This window comes from Lepisma saccharinum, chromosome 2 (genome assembly GCF_977018435.1).
Source record: "Lepisma saccharinum chromosome 2, izLepSacc3.1, whole genome shotgun sequence".
Classification (NCBI taxonomy): Eukaryota; Metazoa; Arthropoda; class Insecta; order Zygentoma; family Lepismatidae; genus Lepisma; species Lepisma saccharinum.
Genome location: NC_139230.1, coordinates 107,696,467 through 107,715,763, shown reverse-complemented (window position 1 = coordinate 107,715,763; position 19,297 = coordinate 107,696,467). Strand labels below are relative to the sequence as shown.

The 19,297-nt window shown below is 37.1% G+C and overlaps 1 protein-coding gene across 1 annotated transcript in view; it reads right to left on the bottom strand.

The window, feature by feature from the left end:
• Nucleotides 1-19,297, bottom strand: part of LOC145983585 (glycine receptor subunit alpha-2-like) — a 519,078-nt gene that overhangs the window by 279,135 nt on the left and 220,646 nt on the right. The window contains exon 7 of the mRNA XM_083116654.1: nucleotides 8,415-8,497. Coding sequence (XP_082972780.1) covers nucleotides 8,415-8,497 — 83 coding nt within the window. The remainder of the gene's footprint in view (nucleotides 1-8,414; nucleotides 8,498-19,297) is intronic.

Here is a 19,297-nt window from a genome sequence, read left to right as displayed (position 1 = left end):
TCACCTGATTCATCTAACCTATTAAGCACAAAACATTAACAACATTTAGGACAGCTGTATTATTCGTAAATCCTAGTAACTTCTTTTTTCTCTTAAATTTTACAATGATTTTACATTTCTTCTTACAATCCAGTAATATAGCATTTTTCCCAGTGCTGACATTTTTATATACATATATTAATAGTGGACTAAGAACGCTGTCACTTTATAATCAAGCTTTGTAAGCAAGGGGTCCCGGATTGGATGTCAGGTGGAGGCACATAGTTCGGATCCCATCCAGTCCCGATTAGTCTATCTGTTCAAAAAGCGGACTTGCAACAAATCTTTAGCTCTTTACCTGAATATCCAGGAAGAGTAAGTTGTTGATCTGAAATAATTCTGCACATGTTTGTATTAACATCGTTAGAATTAAATGCAAAATTAACATTAAAAGTTTTCCTTCTAAATGCTTTGAATTCAAAGCTTTATTCTTCCATAGCATTTGAACTTCAGAGGGAAGCAGGCATGAGAAGAATGCTTGTCACCTCGAAGTCTGGACAAGACGCCGCGAAGATTAGGGATCAACAAACTAAAATAAATATTATACCAACACAAAATTAGATTATAGCAGGATACAATTACTTGCATTTTGTTACTTCCAGTTTCCAAATGCAGCAGTAGGCAAGTTGTGCATCATTGTGAATATTATGCACATTGTTGTATGCAATAAAAAACGAGGATTGAAAGAAAAGCTCTAAGAAAACCGAACACAATATCAGAATGTCAAATAATAGGCACACAGTAGTATGGTAACCGCAACATTAAAATTGAATGATGAAATGATAAATTTGATGGGAGCCTAGGCTAGACAACTCTGTTCAAATCAACATTTCTCACGTAATTCACTGTCCACGAACTATGGGAAAACTGCAGAAATATTCTACCTAAACTGATTTGTGTTTAGAAAACCGTAACTCAGATATATTTTATTTTTGAAAAATTGAAATATGCCTTCTAGACATTGTAAAAGGATAGAATCTAATGTCTTGGGAAAACGTAATTCCTCAATAAAAGATTAACTTCCTCCTCCCTTTGTGGATGAATTACAAAGAAACTCGTGCCAGCTCGATGGCTAATGTGGTCAAGTGCGTTAAGTGTTTGATTTTGGATCCCGTCATTAAAGTTCCAGAGTTCGATCACTCGTGGGCATGGATATTCTTTGTGACTGAAAAGTGGTAGAAAAGCGACGTCAAATAACAAATACATAAATAACAGGCCTGGCTTCTGTCTTGGTTTAATTGGTTTAGCAATGTGGAGGTTGCACATACTTACACACACAATATATATATATATATATATATATATATATATATATATATATATATAGTCCAATTTGTATTCACTTCCTCGTAGAACACCCTGTACTGCACTTTGATTACTAGCGACTAGCAAGGCTCTGGGAGCTGGACTCGTGGCCAGTATAATCCTTGGTGGGGCTCATATCATATTGTATTGTCCTTGCATGTTTATGATTGTCACTTCATCTACATCATCTTATCACCATTCATCCTCATCTTCGCGATTAGCCAGAAGTAGCAGAAAAGCGAAATAATAACAAATCAATATGTGTGTATGTATGTATTCTTTATTTAAAGGCGAATTTCTATCTCTTGGGTTGATCGCTACGATGGGGATGAATGATAAACTAATGAAGTGGAAAATGAGACACACATTGCTATATTTCTTACTATGGTTCGAACTGGGGCCTCTGGTTTCCTAAATCGTTATGCTGTCATGGAGACCGATTATATACATGTAAGTAAGTCCCTCTGACTTACTCAATCCTTTCCGTCAAATCTTACTTTCTCTCTCTCTAGATCCTGTTACACTTATGTTCATTATATAATTATTTAAGTTAGTCAGCTACTTGCATGAAAATATGCCCACAAGACTCTACCTCCATCCCCTCCAGTACACACACACAAGTATTTAAAATTGTTAGACTTTAGGGATCGGCATTGCTGCTAAAACTATTTTCGTCCTCTTCTTCTTCTAAGAGAACCAAACCCAAGTTGCCTAACTTAACACCCATAGATTATTTACTACCCCAAATAGCTAACAGCCAATGGAAATGCTTGAAAAGGTTGTAGCAGCAATTACTAAAAATTGCTGTGTCTTGTAATCAGGGTGTTCCTGGTTCGATACCCGGTGGAGGCACATGGTGGTTCGGATTCCTCTTTATCCTGTAGGTCCAGTCCCGATTAGCCTTACTGTGCATAAAGTGGACTTAAAACACCAAATCAACCAACCAACTAAGATTATTGCTGCGTTTAGAAGTGATGACAAATAACGTTAAAGAACCAAAGACATGGATGGCTTTTTTGCTGAATTAATTTGTGTGCCATCCACAGTTAACTTAAAAAGGTACTCCATGTTATTAACATTGTTTCCCAATAGTGATAATCGCCTCCGTGAGGTGATAAACCTGTATGCTTTTACATGTTATCAAGCGACCAGCAACTGAGGAACCCTCTTTCTTACGACACCCTAGCAGAAGAAATTCACGCTCGCCGTAGTGCGCGAAACCGGAATAGCACCCCCTCTACTTTGACAACACAGGAACAAGTCGCGGTGAGCGTGTACTGCAAGAAAACAGCCTCCCTCTGCGATGTTGTCGGGTGGAATGTTTCCCCACTTTTGAAGTCACACGTTGGGTAAGGGAGAGCGAGCGGGAAGTGTAAGTTCCAAATACGTGTGGCAACGTCGCAAAACACGTCCAACTGTGTCGCTGTCGCCGCAGAGCGGGAGTGGAAATTTTGCTCGAACTATCAGTGTTGCCAAACACGGTTGTTAAAAAGGAACTGCATTGTAATTAAAATGGCCTTAAAGATTGCGATCAAGCTGTTAACTTTGAGAAGTATAAACAATTGTCTCCGTGTTCTATGACTAGGGATCATGTGTTGGAATTCCGTACGAGTTTAGGGAGCTTCCAGACCGAAGCGAGAAGCGACACGTATCACTTGGAAACAGATATTAGATAATAAATGCAACATTTCGAAACTTTCGAAGAGACATAACAAGGTGTACGTCTCCCGTCGCGTCCTTCTGGTCTGGTGTTGTCTGCTGGCAGCGCAGCTGCGGTGAATGCTTTCTTATATTCTTAAGAGGTTCGTGTTGCTTGTTACTTCGGTGTGAAGCCCTAGTTGCGCCTCAATTCGGTCTGAAACCTCCCTGTTGAACTTTCGTACCGATGCGACAATTAGCTGTTGGAAACCAAAATTCTAAAATAAATAAACTTTCGAATATATGCGACACGACAAACAACATGTGTCGCTTGCATGTTTCTCGCACTGGACCGTTATCATGTTGCCTCGGTCTGGTGGGCATGCTTAGAGAGAGATTCAAACCGAAGCGACAGGAAACAATTAGCACACAACGTCTGCTAGTAACGCTGAAGATTTACACAGAATTGACAAGCGACAAGAAAGACGTGCCACTTCAGTCCACAAGAAAGCATTCACTGCAAAAGCCCGAACACCAGACCTATAGGCGATCCAATTCACGATATTGAGAAACGGAAGCAACAGGAGAGACGTGCAAATTGCTTCTTCGTTTCAAAATGTTGCATCCTTGTTTCTAAGCGACAGGTGTCGCTTTCCGCTTCTGAAAGTCATAAATGTCATCCATTGTGTCGCCTTGGTCTGTTTGCATTTGCATTTGAGAAAAGTCCTTGCTTGTAGACTGAGGTACAGAACTTGTGTCACTTGTGACTTCGATATGAACACCCCTCCCTTTTGTCTGATCGCTTGTCGCTTTGGTCAGAAATCTCAATTCTTATTTATTTTAATAAAAATAATAATTCATTTTCCTCGATCAATTTATTTTTCTTCATTATGACCGAAAGGAGACAAATAACGAGTTTTTACTGATAACATCTGATAACTCTGCTCTTTGTTTCTTGGCTATGGAAGAATGGATTTAACTGCAGCATTTACCAGTATTATGGTAAAATCCAACTGAAAATGTGTTATAGGCACATAAGAAAGGATCACATTTTGAGGAAGAAATTATATTGTTGCATTTTGTTTGATTGTAGGACTAAAGCCGACCCTCGTGGTGGAGTGGTTATCACATCGCACTACGACGCCAGGGGTCTCTGGTTCGAATCCCGGTTTAAGCATAGATGTTTGTGAGAGTCGATTCATTAATTTCAAATATCATCACTCATCCCTCATCTTCGCAAATTAGCCAAAATGGCACAAAAAGCGAAGTAAAATAAAGCACATTAATTACAATTACAATTGTACATGTAGTATTAAAAGATAATAGAAAAACAGATCTGGCTCCAAAGTTTTAAGTTGGCAACATTGACAGCTCGGGAGCATCAAGACGGCCAGAAGAGTGGGGAATCCCGTCGGCCGCCGAACGAACCTTTCCTTGCCCCTCAACCCCCTGGGATGTTCGGTACCAATACATGCGAAATAGATCCAGGATTTTACCTACCCACACTTCCTGGTCCCAAGAGATGCGATTAAACACCACACTTTTACACAGACGTGAAGCTTAAAGATTTTAGCTGCAGGTGGCAGAGTGTAACACAGACGTTAACACACAAATCGAACAAATAGGGACTTTTTGGTACCTTCGAAATACTTCGCGTACAGGTCGAAAGGTGTCTCAGTGGTCTCGCAATGGTCTTTTCGTTGTTGGGACCGGCAAAAAGTCCCAACAAATTTTTTGGTGCCATTAACCCTCGGATGCATGTGTGGGGTCATTTTGACCCCACTGTCTGTTTATTTCCTGGTATTATAATAAAATCTAAATATATAATTCTGATTTTCTGTGACATCTTACCACGCTACTTCAGCTATAGGAACATGTGTAAATAAATTTCTTACAATTTATTTTAAATTATATTTTATAACGTTTTTTAACAATACCCCTCCTTTCCATGTGTGGGGTCATTTGGACCCCAGCCTGAGAACAGCAGGAAAACATTCATAAAGGGAAATTCATCCTACATATTATGTTCAATTATGCCCAAACAAAACACAATCATCTCAAGGTCAACCACCCAAACTGCCATGACTCACCGCAAAGTACGCATGCGCAGATGTTTTTGGCGTGGATCGAGGCCAACTGAGAGAAGTTGGGATGTTCCTGTTCGTGAGCTTTTTCTCAAGAAATTCTCCAACCCGAAGTACAAAGCAACCGTTGGAGTAAATCGTTTCATGACATCAGAAGACTGCTCTGTTCTGATGACAAATAAACTGGCGCTGCACGTCTGGAGACTGATCACATGGCTGCATTTCGATATATCCGGACACTTTTATCAAAAACTGTCGCAGAATCATGGTACCCGGCGCAATTCTTACGATTGATGAACAGTTAGTGCCTTTCCATGGGAGATGCAAGTTGGTGCAATACATGCCAAGTAAGCTGGCCAAATACGGCATCAGGATCTTCTGGTTGTGCGATGCTGATAACTTTTACGCCAAAGACGGTCTAATCTATTTGGGACGACAGCCAGGAGAGGCAGTTCAAAATAACCTCTCCAGCAACGTCGTGAAGAAACTATGCTACACACTGCGGAACTCCTGAAGAAATATCACAACTGACCAATTCTTCAAAAGTCATGACTTGGCTAACGATCTCCTGTTACAAAATGTAACCATTGTTGGAACAGTAAAGAAAACCAACGTGAAATCCCACCTGCACTTACCAATATCAAGAAAAGACAGCCTTGCTCATCACAATTCGCCTTTCATGAAAATGAGACCCTGGTAAGCTACGTGGCAAAGAAAAACAAGAATGTTATTCTACTCAGCACCATGCATCATGACATACACATTGATGATGATGATTCTAAGAAGAAGCCAGAAAGCATAAAGTTTTACAACCAAACAAAGGATGGAGTTGATGCCATGGACAAACTGGTTTAAACATACACCTGCAGAAGACAGACACGTCGATGGCCAATGGCCCTCTTCTATAACGTAGTCAATATAGGCGTTCTCAATGCATACACATGCTACTTGTCACAGCATTCTGATTATCAATCAGGCGTCAGTTACAGACGCCGTATGTTCCTTATCGAATTGGCAAATCAGTTGATTCTTCCTCACATGCGGAAGAGGTGCCAAAGCTTGAACCTGCAGAAACCAGTAACCGAGGCAATGAAACTTTGCGGCGTAGTAAGGCAGGCACAGAGACTGGAGGATAGATCTTCAAAGAAAAGAGTAAGATGCCAGGTCTGCAAAAGACAAGAGGACAGGAAGACGACGGAACGTTGCAGAAAATGTGGGAAACCTGATGCAATGTGATTGTTGTGTGCTCAGGATGCGAGTGAGCTGTATTTAATTGCCATGAGAGGCCGGCACATTCTTCTTTTTATTTCTTTTTTATAATTTTTTAATTTTTATTTTTTTAAATTTGTTCTAGATAAAATAATATTTAGTGCTGTATTGTGTTATCTCTAAAATACTGTTTCTCAGGTCTCAACTGAAGTTCTGATAATTTGCGAGCGAAGTGTAACTACCATTAATATGTAGAACAGTGAATTGTCAATACATTGTTATTTTTAGGGGGAGGGGCTTAAATAATAATAATAATAATAAAAGGGTAATTGTTTCCTATGTTATCTTCAGAGAAATTATTGATCAATAAACCATATTAGCTGAACTATTTACTCTGTGGTACTTTTTTCAAAGCATAATTGCATTGGGGTCAAATTGACCCCACATATGTAAAGTTGTAAAAAAAAAGTGACATGCATCCGAGGGTTAAGAAAGGTGTTTAAATATACGCCGGTTCTCACAAGAATATATCTGCGTACTCACACATACACACACACACACACACACACACACACACACATACATCCACTTTTATATGTATAGATAGATAGGTTTCTAAATGTGTAAATAATTCCATTCTAGGCATACACCAGTTGGCACTGCACTGAAAAGAAAAATCTACCATTGACGAGAAGCGAACCATATTGGCAACTTATACCGACTTGACTATAAAGTCATATTTCCACAGCATGTTATGGCCCACTTTGACTTCTGTAAATCAAACATATAATTAGAGAGGGTTGGAGGTGAAGACGTTCTTTCAATTTTTAAGGAATATTTGTGCATAATTAGGGATTGATAAATGTAGTGATGCAAAGTCAATATTTTCTTCTCTCACTAGGCATGTACACAATGCTTAAAATTATACAATTTTTGAAGGTGTAAAACAACATAAACTCATTTACAATTTTCATGGAAAGAATATAAATGACAAACCGCAAGAGACATCGCTTTATGAAATGAGAGCTTACCACGAGGTTGCTAACAATTCCAACATTAATGTTTGCGTCTGTGTGTAGATTTAGAGACAAGATTCAATAGCATAGCTATAGCCTAATATAAGCAAATAATCTGGTGATATCAATTCCATGCAAAACACTAGATTCAAACGATAGACTACACTTGGAGTTTATTAATATTATCATTTGTCATCAAATTTGCAATTAATATTTTACAGAGTTACATTAGTTTGTATTTCATCGTTTAAAAAATAGTGTTGTAGTGGAGATTTCAACCGGAGACCCTTTGTGTGGTGAGCAAGCATCATAGCCACTTGATCTTTCTTGATCAAGTGCTTACATGTCCCTATCCAATCAAGCACTCGCACTGATCAAGAATAAACGGAGCGAAATCAAGGCAACAGTGTTGGCTAAAATCTCCACCTCGGAGTGTATTGCGACGAAACGCCACTTCAAAATTTTAATGATAACCACTACTTTCTGAATGAACGAAATGTTTTCATTTTTTCACATAGTATTTCAGATACTTGCGGGAAGAGAATGTGATATTTGTTTCACTACGAAATCTTCCATACTGGTCATAAAATAAAAAAATGTACCGGTATTGACAAAACTACCACTTCAGCGCCATCTGTACGCAGCAGTTTGAAAATGACGGAGACCTTATATTTTCTGCTATTTACTTATATACCTTCAATCGTATCAAAATTATAAGGATCACAGGTTCTAGTGAATAAAACAATATTTTATATCGGAAAATGTCTTCCTTACCGAATCTATATTAGTTGTACGGTTATCCAAAGAAATATGGGCCTATGCTCTAGCATGGCTTTAGAATCCCCTTAAAGGCTCGATTTTAGAGTTTACGTCATTTGCATTGTTTTTTAGAAAGAAAAAATGTAAACGAACTTTGGCTTGTTTGTAGAATCTCTGAATCGAGTGATTGGATTGGATAAAACTCAGTAGTTGCATATTTACCAAAGAGTGTGAACCTAATTAAGTAATGTAACGAATTTAAGAAGTATTTTGATCATAAGTATTTGGTGTGAGCAACACATGATGAAAATACTTTGACAAAAAGGACAAATATTTAAAAAGTATTAAAATATGTATTACTTACAACTTTCTATCATCATTGAACAAATTTGAGTGTCATGTGGATATGATTCAAATTTCATTGCACATGACAGGACCAAAGTAAGCCTGTAAAGTAAGTAAATAAAATAAAATTACGAAAAATTTACAATTAAAATAGTGAATGTCACAAATGTCTTGAATATTAATACTTAGAAATACATTTTTACAATAATTGTAATCACAAAGTTTAGAACCTGTATTTGTAATATCAATAGTTGAAATGCAAATGAAACTCTTGAAGAAATATTTTTTACTGCTGGTTTTGAAATTTGGTACACTTTAGAAATTTTAAATTATAATGCAATTATTTAAAAGAAAAGGAAGTACATATTTATTTCATGTTGTTTGCTATGTTCTTCATGAAACATCGAGTTTTATAGAACTCTAATGTCAGCAAAACATTATATACTATGTTTCATATCTAGAAATTAATGCCTAACTCGCACCACTTTGCATACCTACTTCACGAAACTGTTCGGCAAACCACTTGGGTAATGATTCCTGTATACAGAGTGTTTCAAAAGTCGCGCGGCCCAAATTTTGATCGCTTATGACATGAAGATCGTATTATGACGGTTCATATGTTCATAATGAAAGTAATTTCAAAATGAAAGAATTAAGGTATTTGATCTTACGTGGGTAAATTCAAGTTAAAAATACTTACTCACCACGTACTCGACCATTTAGGTGTTAATGAGAGATAGATGGCGTATGTTTACCGGCCATCGGTTATTTGAAAATTGGTGAAGTTTGTAGAAGTTCCGAGAGATGTCTCGAGTGCCATTGTTGGCAGGGAATTTTCTAATTAAGACTAATGCTGCTTCGAGGTAATATTAAAGGTATTATTATGTAAAGTGGCGGTATTTCAACACATACATTGTTGTTAAATACGAATACTGACCCTTAGTTTTGACAAATAATATTTACAATTGTGGTATGTAAGTTAAAAATTCGACCGGAATGCACTCTCGCCATGGACGTTTTAACAGAGGCAAGAAGCGAGGGAAAGAGGACTCTCGAGGGGAGAAGGAAAAACAGCTCTAATGGTGTGGTGTGACACGGTGGTGAAAATCAATTTTTAGAATGGCATAGGATAGCCAGGCCTAAAATATCGTTTGGTTCAGGTTCGTGAAGGATTGTGGTTACCTTCAACCGACCAGATCGAGTGAGGTAGGTGTTGTGGTTGGAGTAATGAGAAGAAAAAAGTCGCTCGCCAACTCCCGCCAATCCCGACGATCTATTCACCCCGTAAGTAATAAATCAGTTGTTCTTATTTGAAACACCTGAACACTTTGCTGAATCTCATCTTGTTTAAACGTGCAACATTCACGTTTCTGCAAGAGTACTCCAAGTTATAGTGAAAGAACTAAAATGCTTTTTAAGTTCTTTGGTGCACTTGTACCGAGCGGCGTGGTCTGATAGCTGCGACGCCATTTCGTGTGCGAAGAATTGCAAGGCAAGTTGTGCAAACACAATTGTGCCTAAGTCAAAACTGTCACAGGAAAAAGAGCAATCGAAGTACGAGTAATAATAAAGTAGTTGTAAAGCAATTCGTAATAATTTCAGCTCGTAAATAATATGCCTTTATGATTGCATGTAGGAGTCGCTATGCTGGCATAATGCAAATGCACGAATGTTCATTAAAACTGGTGACTTGTTGAAAGGCATACGTATTCATGTAAATATCATACACTTTCGTGCCGTTATTAAGATTTGTTAACCTGCAAATGCACGAATGTTCATTAAAACTGGTGACTTGTTGAAAGGCATACGTATTCATGTAAATATCATATACTTTCGTGCCGTTATTAAGATTTGTTAACGACAGCAAGAATTACAAGAAGTGATTAATTATTTATCATGGACAATAATCGGAAATATTGACTATGGCAAGTCAATGAATGTAAATATTGTGACAATTTGCATTGACGTTTTTGTAATTTTGTAAACAACTACACTAGTGCCATAAAGTCTTGTTCCACTTTTGTAAACATAATTTTGGTAATTTCATAACAAGCAAAGTAACAAGTTTCGTTATTGAAGCTGTTTATAAATATTTAAGAATGGCTAGCCAGTTGATTATTTTCTGAAATAATAATAATATTATTCAAACGATCACGTGATCTGGTTGTGGTATATCAACAAGTGTATGTTTACAGAAATTTCATAAACAAAAGAAATAATGTAATTTTAATGTCATGTTTATTTGTCCAATAAGGTAAACAATTTTCTTACATGTCATTTCCGGGCAAACATTTATAATATGCTCAAAAAAATAATTAATTGGATACATGCTATGTTTTAAGTATAATTATGACAAAAATATTTTATTTTTACATATTTATGTATTACATAATGAGATACATAATGTGTCCTGTGAGATGCATTGCCCATTAGACACATGCATGTAATTATACATAGGTAAACAGTGCTCCTACAATGATTAGAATCGTACCATATAAAATATAATCGTTCCACATTTCTTTGTTAGTATAATGAATATTCAAAAATATATTTACAAAGAAAATGAAGAAAAAGGTAAAATTAAGTATTTGTATGTTATAATAATGTGCTACAATCACCGATTACATAACCTTTTACAGACATATGCTGGTTATTTATCTTCTTCCTAGTTTTGGTGAAATGCTGTAAAACAGTTCCTTGTTTTTGAACCTGTCAGGAGACATAATCTCACGTCACATTTTTCACACGCAATAGTAGTTTGACCATAATCTGCAACGACCTTTCTTTGTAATTTTTGGCCAATGCCCAACACTGTCATATCTTATATCTTGAAATGGACGTGGTGCTACTGGATGCTTTACTTATTTCTGTGGTAAGTCTGTTTGAGATGGTCTTCCCCGTTTTGGTGTATGTGAGTAAATGAGACAATTAGCTATGTCCATCCTGAAAGTTTTCAATGTTCTCAAACTTTTTTCTTCCTGTTGCTTCGACATCACGACGATCCTTGAGTCACCGTTTATTCTATCCACATGGGTGGTGTGGATCTGACAGGTATGCTCATATCATTGTACAGAACACCTCTGAAAACACGGCTTCAATCTGGAAACAAATTCTTGAGTCATCGTAGATAATGATTTTCTTCTTTTCGAAGAAATGAAATTGAAATAAGAAATTATGTTATTGTTTGCATTTATGTTGGATAATTGTAATTTCTAATCGTTGAAAGAAATACAAGATGCACTAAAGTCATCCTGTGTCAAAATTGATGTATCTCTTCACATGATACATTTACTGGTTTTCAATTTTCAAATTTGAAAATAAAATGTGACCTTACCTGAAATTATCACAAATCCGTGCTTTTACTTTCGTCTTCCCTATTCCGATTTGGTCAGTTTTGTTGCTTTGTGGGGGTGATGTTAGTTCATCCTCACTGGAACTTTGTTCCTCACCAAGAGATGACAGTTCTGGTGGTGGAGCATGATCTGGATCAATGTCACTGTCATCGCAAGAAATATCACCCTCGTCACTGAGGATCCAATATCTGACACATTAGTTTTTCCAGGAGAAACCAGTATTCCATGGTGACCATAAAACTTCCATGGCGGTATTGTGATATCCTGTGAAAGAAGAGGCAGTTGTATGAAAACAAATGTAAAATGCAGACAAAACATTTTTCATTTCATTCAAATGCACATACTCTATTGGAAATTATTATTTTAGAAATGGTGTAACTATTCATGTTGTTCAAAGTAGAGTCAACGTAAGTGCTCTCATAATATTCTGGTAGAAACGAAAGAGAAAATATTGAGAAACTAAAAGAAAAAAGAAAAAAGAACGAGACACGATGCAATTTCTTTTACAATGATAGCTACTATATTTCTACATATCTTCATATGTAAAAAAAAAAAAACATTTGTATATTAGAAAATAACCCTACAAATTACAGCAACATAAAATACGACATTTATACTGAGCAAAAGCAAAGGTAGAGTTCACAGAATGTGCAAGAGAACATGCATCCTAAATGTATTTCCTTCTGTATTTGCATAGAATGTGATAAGGTGAAATTGTCCTTTTTTGGGCAATGTATCCCTGTAGATACACACAAAGAAAGAACTGGCAAACAACGTACTTGGTAACAATTTCAAGTATTCTAATTATTAGAAGTTTTCTAATAACTTCAATACACATTTATTTCATGCTCAAGTCTTACAAAACAAAATAAAAATAGGCCAACGAGAAATAAACTTACCACGCCATTGTTAGAGCTCCTACTGAAAGACGCCACGTTCTTCTCCATGCAACTGTGCATGCAGTTCTACAAACATCCAACAGATGGCACACGAGTAGAATCGTCAAAACGCACGTTTCTCACGATCCACACTGCCCGTTTGCTCGACTCAAGCGCAGATATCGTTTAAGAACGCATCGAATGCAGTGTATCCCACAAGATACAACGGCCAATTAAGGGTTATGGCAAATATAATAAATATTCAAAGTTGTTTCTGATACACTCTTGCTCAAAAGTATTTGACCTCAAATTTCCATATACACAGGGTGCATGCAATATGTCCATGTTATAATCGTATCATTCTGTTACAGGAAGTGGATTTGTGTGCTTACTGTGCACAATACCTAATATTGCTCGATCAGCGTATTTGCTTCTTGTTTAGTATAACCTAACGGGGAGTAAAATATAAGAAATTTTTCAGGTTGTTAGTAGTGGTACAGTGCCTTGAATAATGTAGTTTAAAAAACGGACGGTTTCGGCTTGTCTGGCAGGTTCCACTCAGAAAGGATACCGCTAGAGGCGCTGGTGTTGATCCCGGTGCTTGGTATTCGTCTGCTTATAATGGAAGTAGTAAATGGAGTTTTCGCTGCAACGTCTGATTCTATTACATGAAGCATTTCTATGAATGTGATAATTGATATGATATTTGGTACAGTGGTCGCGAAGGTATTAACGAACATTCTAGACAGTCGACCACGTCCTGTTATCGTCATACTTTCGTTAATAATACGGGAGAAAAAATACGCGTGGAATGTTCTTGGCAACTAAATTTTTGTGTATGAATTAGGTTCATTATTATTATCATCATCATTTATTTTAAAGATATACACACTGAAGCATTTGTATTTTTGATATTTATTGTCTCTTTTCTTCCGCTTTAAACTAATCGCGGCGATGATGATAATGATGATTCCATGAAACGACAAGGGGAACCCTACAAAACTTTCTTAGTGCCATCGACATGAGTGTAAGGAAACTTTCAAACCAATGGGACAAGCGACACGAGATGTTTATACTGTCACACTAGTGACACACACTTCCAGACTGTAAAATAGCATTCATTGCACATAAGGGTCCAAACAGCAAACGATATGTTCATATGGCGTATTCTCGTGCTACTTGTTACTTCGGTCGGAAAGCTCCTTAAAGGAATTGTGCTCAGACCGAAGCGACGCGCTACAGGGGGAGTTCCCAACTAAGTGTCGCTTTGTCGCTCAAACTGGGCCATTTCCTCAATAGCTTGCAACATGTTGCCGTTGTTTGTTGTTCGCGCATGCGCGATGCAATGAGTGTGTTGCTTTAGGGAGATTGCGCACCAAAGCGACAAGCGGCACGCGACACTTATCGCTTGAGGATTTCACCAACCGAACGCTGGCCTGTGCTTCCCGTCATGCCGCTACGATGTGAAATGTTGCTCTTGATTGGCTCGTTTCCAAGCAACATGTGTAGCTTCGGTATGAAAATTGCCTTGAACCGAAGGACCCGTGTCGCTTTGGTGTGAAATCCTCGTATCGTTTGTCGCGTGTCGCTTTGGTGTAAAATCTCCTTGAGGAAACGGTGCAGTCAGAGCTTGTGTCCCTACGGTTCGAAAGGCTTCATTGATTACGGACTGCTCGCTTCCATGCGACACTTGTGGTTTGTCAGCTCGGTATGAAATATCTCTCAGGATACTATTTATATTGTAATAACATAGAAAAATAAAACTTTAGTACACAATCCAACACGTGACGTCCGGAATCACTTTGCGATGTTTCTTCTTGTGTTATGCATGCTATTTATTTATTAATTTTATTTTACTTTACTTTCCAAATTAATGCCGTTTCGTGACTGAAAATCACTCCACAAATATAACTGTTTCCATCAATTCACGTACCGCATTTCAAGACAAACAAATCTACACAATATATTCCAAAAACTAACCAAGCCACATTACTTTCATAAGAAAATTAGCATTCGTACTGATCGCACTGCCATCTATGTTTGTCATCCGTCTGGGGAACTAGTTTCTTGGGTCGTTTTCCACACTACGTTATTCAAGGCGCTGTAGTAGTGGGTTAAATTCTTGGGTGGAGTCAATGTAGTGAATATGGTTTATGGTTCAATCCTTTGAAGTAACCCTGCCAATGTTGTTCGCCAGTTGCATTATCCTTAAGGGGACATAGGCAAAATTGGTAAACAAAGGGATTCCAATTGCACTCGGGACTATATGTTGTAAATTCTGTCTGGTTGAATAGTATCTCTGTCGTCACATTACTGAGAGAATGTTGTTATAAGGGTGATATTCTGAAAGATAAAAGAAAGGAAGAAAACGAAATAAAAGGGAGAAATTAAGTAATTAACATAAACTCTGACACTTATTTTGCTGTGTGTTAATTTTTTTTAGAAGTTTTTCTATTACGTTGGCTAGTTCTTGGCTACATAGAGTTTACATGCGGTACTGCGATACCGTACGGTCGTTGTGTGAGGTTCGGTCTAGGACTGGGGGAGATGTAAATTTGAAAGGATCGTAGAAAGTGAGAGGGATGAATAGGATGTTTGGGACTTTCACACGACCCGATGGGGTGGGCTCCCACGCCAGTGGCGGAAATTAACCAATGGCGGAAGTCAGCTTTTCTCCAAATATCACTTTTGGGAGAGAGAAACATACAAGAAATTATCGAACGGTCAAAATTAGACGTCTGATGACTCATGGCATATTAATCCGTAATTTGCGACCAATGTGTGTCATGGGCAGCATTTGATAACTTTGGTACTTGCAATTATATGGGTTGAGTGGAAAAGTGTCATTCAGCACGTTACCATGCCAACCAAAGAAGCCGAAATGAATGAGAAAAAATACTGCATGGTACTGCAATGTTCTTACAATCCCACAAATTCACATTAAAAATACTTAGAAACATATTGGGGGAAAATAATGAAAATGCATAATGCTACTAAAAGAAACTGTATCAAATTTCGTGTGAAAATTCGGTTGTAGCATCGGCCCTATGGATGTAAATTGTATGAGTATTTTAGGTAATCATCACCAAAGACCACCCATCAGAGACATATGTCACTCGCTTCCTCACGTCTAATATTTTTTAAAAAAACAACAACTTAAAAATCAAATTTTGGAAAACATTCGAAAATTACAGCAAATTTGGTAAATCGGGCATCTCCGAGCGGATCCATAGTTGCCACTAATCGAAATTAATAGTCTCGTATCAGAATTCAAATTCAAATTATCTTTATTGAAGGGCCAAGTTCAGCCTGTGACGAACATGTAACAACAATCCACTAAACTTTCGCCCACCTCCCTTGAATAATAAAGAGCAGGCAGTCAAGATAAGACTTTTTTGTAAATAGGAATAAATGAGCAGCTTGGCGCATATAAACAATGCTCATAAAATTGGTTCATAGAATCGGCCTTACGGACGCAAGTAGTTTGAAATTTGCAGGTAATCACCACGAAAGATCTTCGACGCATGTTACTGGGTTCCCGAGATAAAAAAAAACGAAAGAAGAAAAAAAAGAAAGAAAGGAAGAAAAGAACGGAAGAAAAGAACGGAAGAAAGAATACTTTGGAAAGAAAAATTTCGGGACTTTTATTCTAATTTCATTTCTTTCCTTCTTTCACAACCGGCAGCTTATTATCGAAGGGATTCGGGTGAAACTTTGATGAATTGTAGTTATATGATCATAGTATGAGACGGGATCATCATTGTCGATTAGTAGTAATTATAGGACTAGGTGAGACACAATATTTCCTAAATTTTTCCAAATTCTCGCACTTTCCCAAATTTTCCCAAATTGTCGCACTTTCCCAAAATATGCTTTCTTTAGCTTTTTAGAAATGTGGGGACGCTAGTGACATGTCGCCGAAGAATAGTCTTTTGTCCTTATTATCTGCAAATATTAAACTATTTGCTTCCATACGTCCGATAGCAGAGCCGAATTTCAATAACACTGCAAACCTTTCCTTGAAAATAATAAACATTTATGAATTTAGAATTTAGAATTTTATTACTCCATATAAACCATATACGTTGGTATTTGTACGGTTCAGTGCAGTTCAGATAAAAAAATATAATTACAACATTTATTTAATTTACAATCTAGATATTCACTAACGCTATAATATTCCTTATTGACTAATAATTTATTTAATTCGTTTTTGAAACTTGTCATATTTTCTGCTTTTATATCATTGGTAGGTTATTGAATATTTTAATTGCCATCTGTTCGGGTCCTTCTTGTACTAATGTTAGCCTGGTGAAGTATGGCTTTAGAAGCTGTTTATTTCTGGTGTTATACGTACGTTCTATTGAACTTCGTGGCGTAATATTTCTTTCTCGCATATAATGCCATTTCATGTATGTACATTCACGGTGCAACAATGTAGGCCGTCAGGCCGTTGCCAAGGCACACGACACACCGGCTCGGTCCCCTCGAAAGACCAAGACCGGGCGTCGCTGCCTACCAATTATCTTTCTGTTATAATATATGCACGACTAATTCTCAGTTCCTGCGGGGCATGCGAGTCCGCATCGCAAGGTTCGGGTAAGGGTCTTGAATAATAATAATAAAAATAATAATTTATGTTTACTTATCTAAGAACTCCAAAACAAGGTAACCATTCTCATGCTTAAACTTCCATCGCACCCGCATCCCACTGGCCAGTGAGGATACGCATGCGAGTCGCGAGCGAAATCAGCATAACCTAAACTGACATCTTATGGATTGATAAAGCCTCCGCCTCACTGACCAGTGACGGCGGGACACCTCACCAAACCAAAAGGAGGCCAGTTAATTTGTACTTATGAAACAAATTTACTATAAGGAAATACCTATTAACGATTACAAATTTATTTACAAATCCAAACATAGTTAAGTTAAAGGAAAAATATACAAACTTCTGATCAAAAGAAAACTACAAAGCCAAAATAAAATTTAGATCAATAACGACTCCGTAACAGACTGAAACTTGCTTTAGAGTAAACATAAAACCCAGAGAGCTCTCTCTTATACATTATGTCCATATCCCATCATAGAACTAACACAGCTTTAACTTGGTTTCAATTAACGGTGACTAATTATTCAGTAATGGTCGACAAATTTTCTATTAACCAAAACCAAAGAAAAAATTTGCATAACATCTTTCCGTAAATTTCTATTCGTGCTTCTGTCATATTTTCACATCTGCATTATGTTCTCTAGAACTCATGAGGTAAACTACCATCTTCAGGGTCAACCTCTAAAAACATTCATAACAAAATATAATGGGAGCCTTTCTCTATCAAAGCCATATCTCGGCCACAAATTACAAATGTCCACGTGGAATTCCTTAACATAATAGGGGACTCTATGTCTACCCTTTTTGGCTACTCACATTGCAAATGCAAAACTTTAAAACGGACATGAAACTATATAAGCTGTAAGATTTAAAAGACACCCTCTGACCAGAGGTATGCTCTCGGATTAAAGTAATAAAGAATTAAATTTATTTAATTGAACCTCCTGACCAGGAGAATTCAGAATGATTTAGAATAAAAATTAACTAGACGAGAGGGATGTATATCGTTGATGAGCCTAATTTATTTAACTTGAATTTACATCGAAGTCACACTGACCAGTGACAACTTCGACAGAATTTAAAATGTATGAATAATTTCAAAGTTTAAATTATTAAGGTTAAATATTTATATATTAATCAAATTATTTATAAGCCTGCCAAAATCCCCTTTAAGGATCATGCTGACCAGCACAAATCCCGAAAGGTGGCTTACGGAAAACCTCGGACATTGTGGAAGGGAGAGCTGACCAGCCACTCCCTACACAACGCCCGTATTCTCCCAGTCCTGGACAAGCGATTTAATCACTTAAAGATTCCGGAATCTACTGCTATACTGATTCAACTGATTCTTTTGCCAGCGAAACGGCTGGTATTTATACTGGCGGGATTGCGCAATTCTATTCCTCAACAAAAGATTTGGACATATGGAAAGTTATTTTTAGCTTAAACAATTAACCCTTCGAAAAAAAAAACATATCGAGAAACACAATACAGCAAAATTTAGTTACAGAACCGCGCAGCGCCGAACGAAAAAGAACCCATTGTTGTTAAGAAAGAAAAAGAATGCAAGCTTCAACTTGCTTTGCGTTCTTTTTCGCTTGGCAGAAACTGCGTTACAAATTTTAACAAGGATAAAATATACATTCAAAAGGATTAGACTACAAAAGAATTTATACGAGGGCTATCGAAAAGTAATTTGAATAATAAAGAAATTTACCAAAATTTATCAATCGTTACAACGGGAGGGTTAATATGTTGTATTTCTTGAACAACGTTTTGCACGATTCCCTAGTCTTTATTCCTGCTTTTGTTCTCTAAATGCTTCTAAACTTGCCGGTGAGTTCCAACAAAATTCTATTGCTTAATTTATTAGTGAATGAAACATTGCATAATATACCTGATTTCGTGAATTTGTATTGTTTGTTTTAATATCCTCAGTGCAAATATTTTGGAATTTAGTTTTTTAACAAGTATTTTTACATGGTTTGACCAATTTAGATTTTCATTTATAGTTCCTCCTAACAATTTTGTTTCGCTAACTAATATTACTGGAAGATGA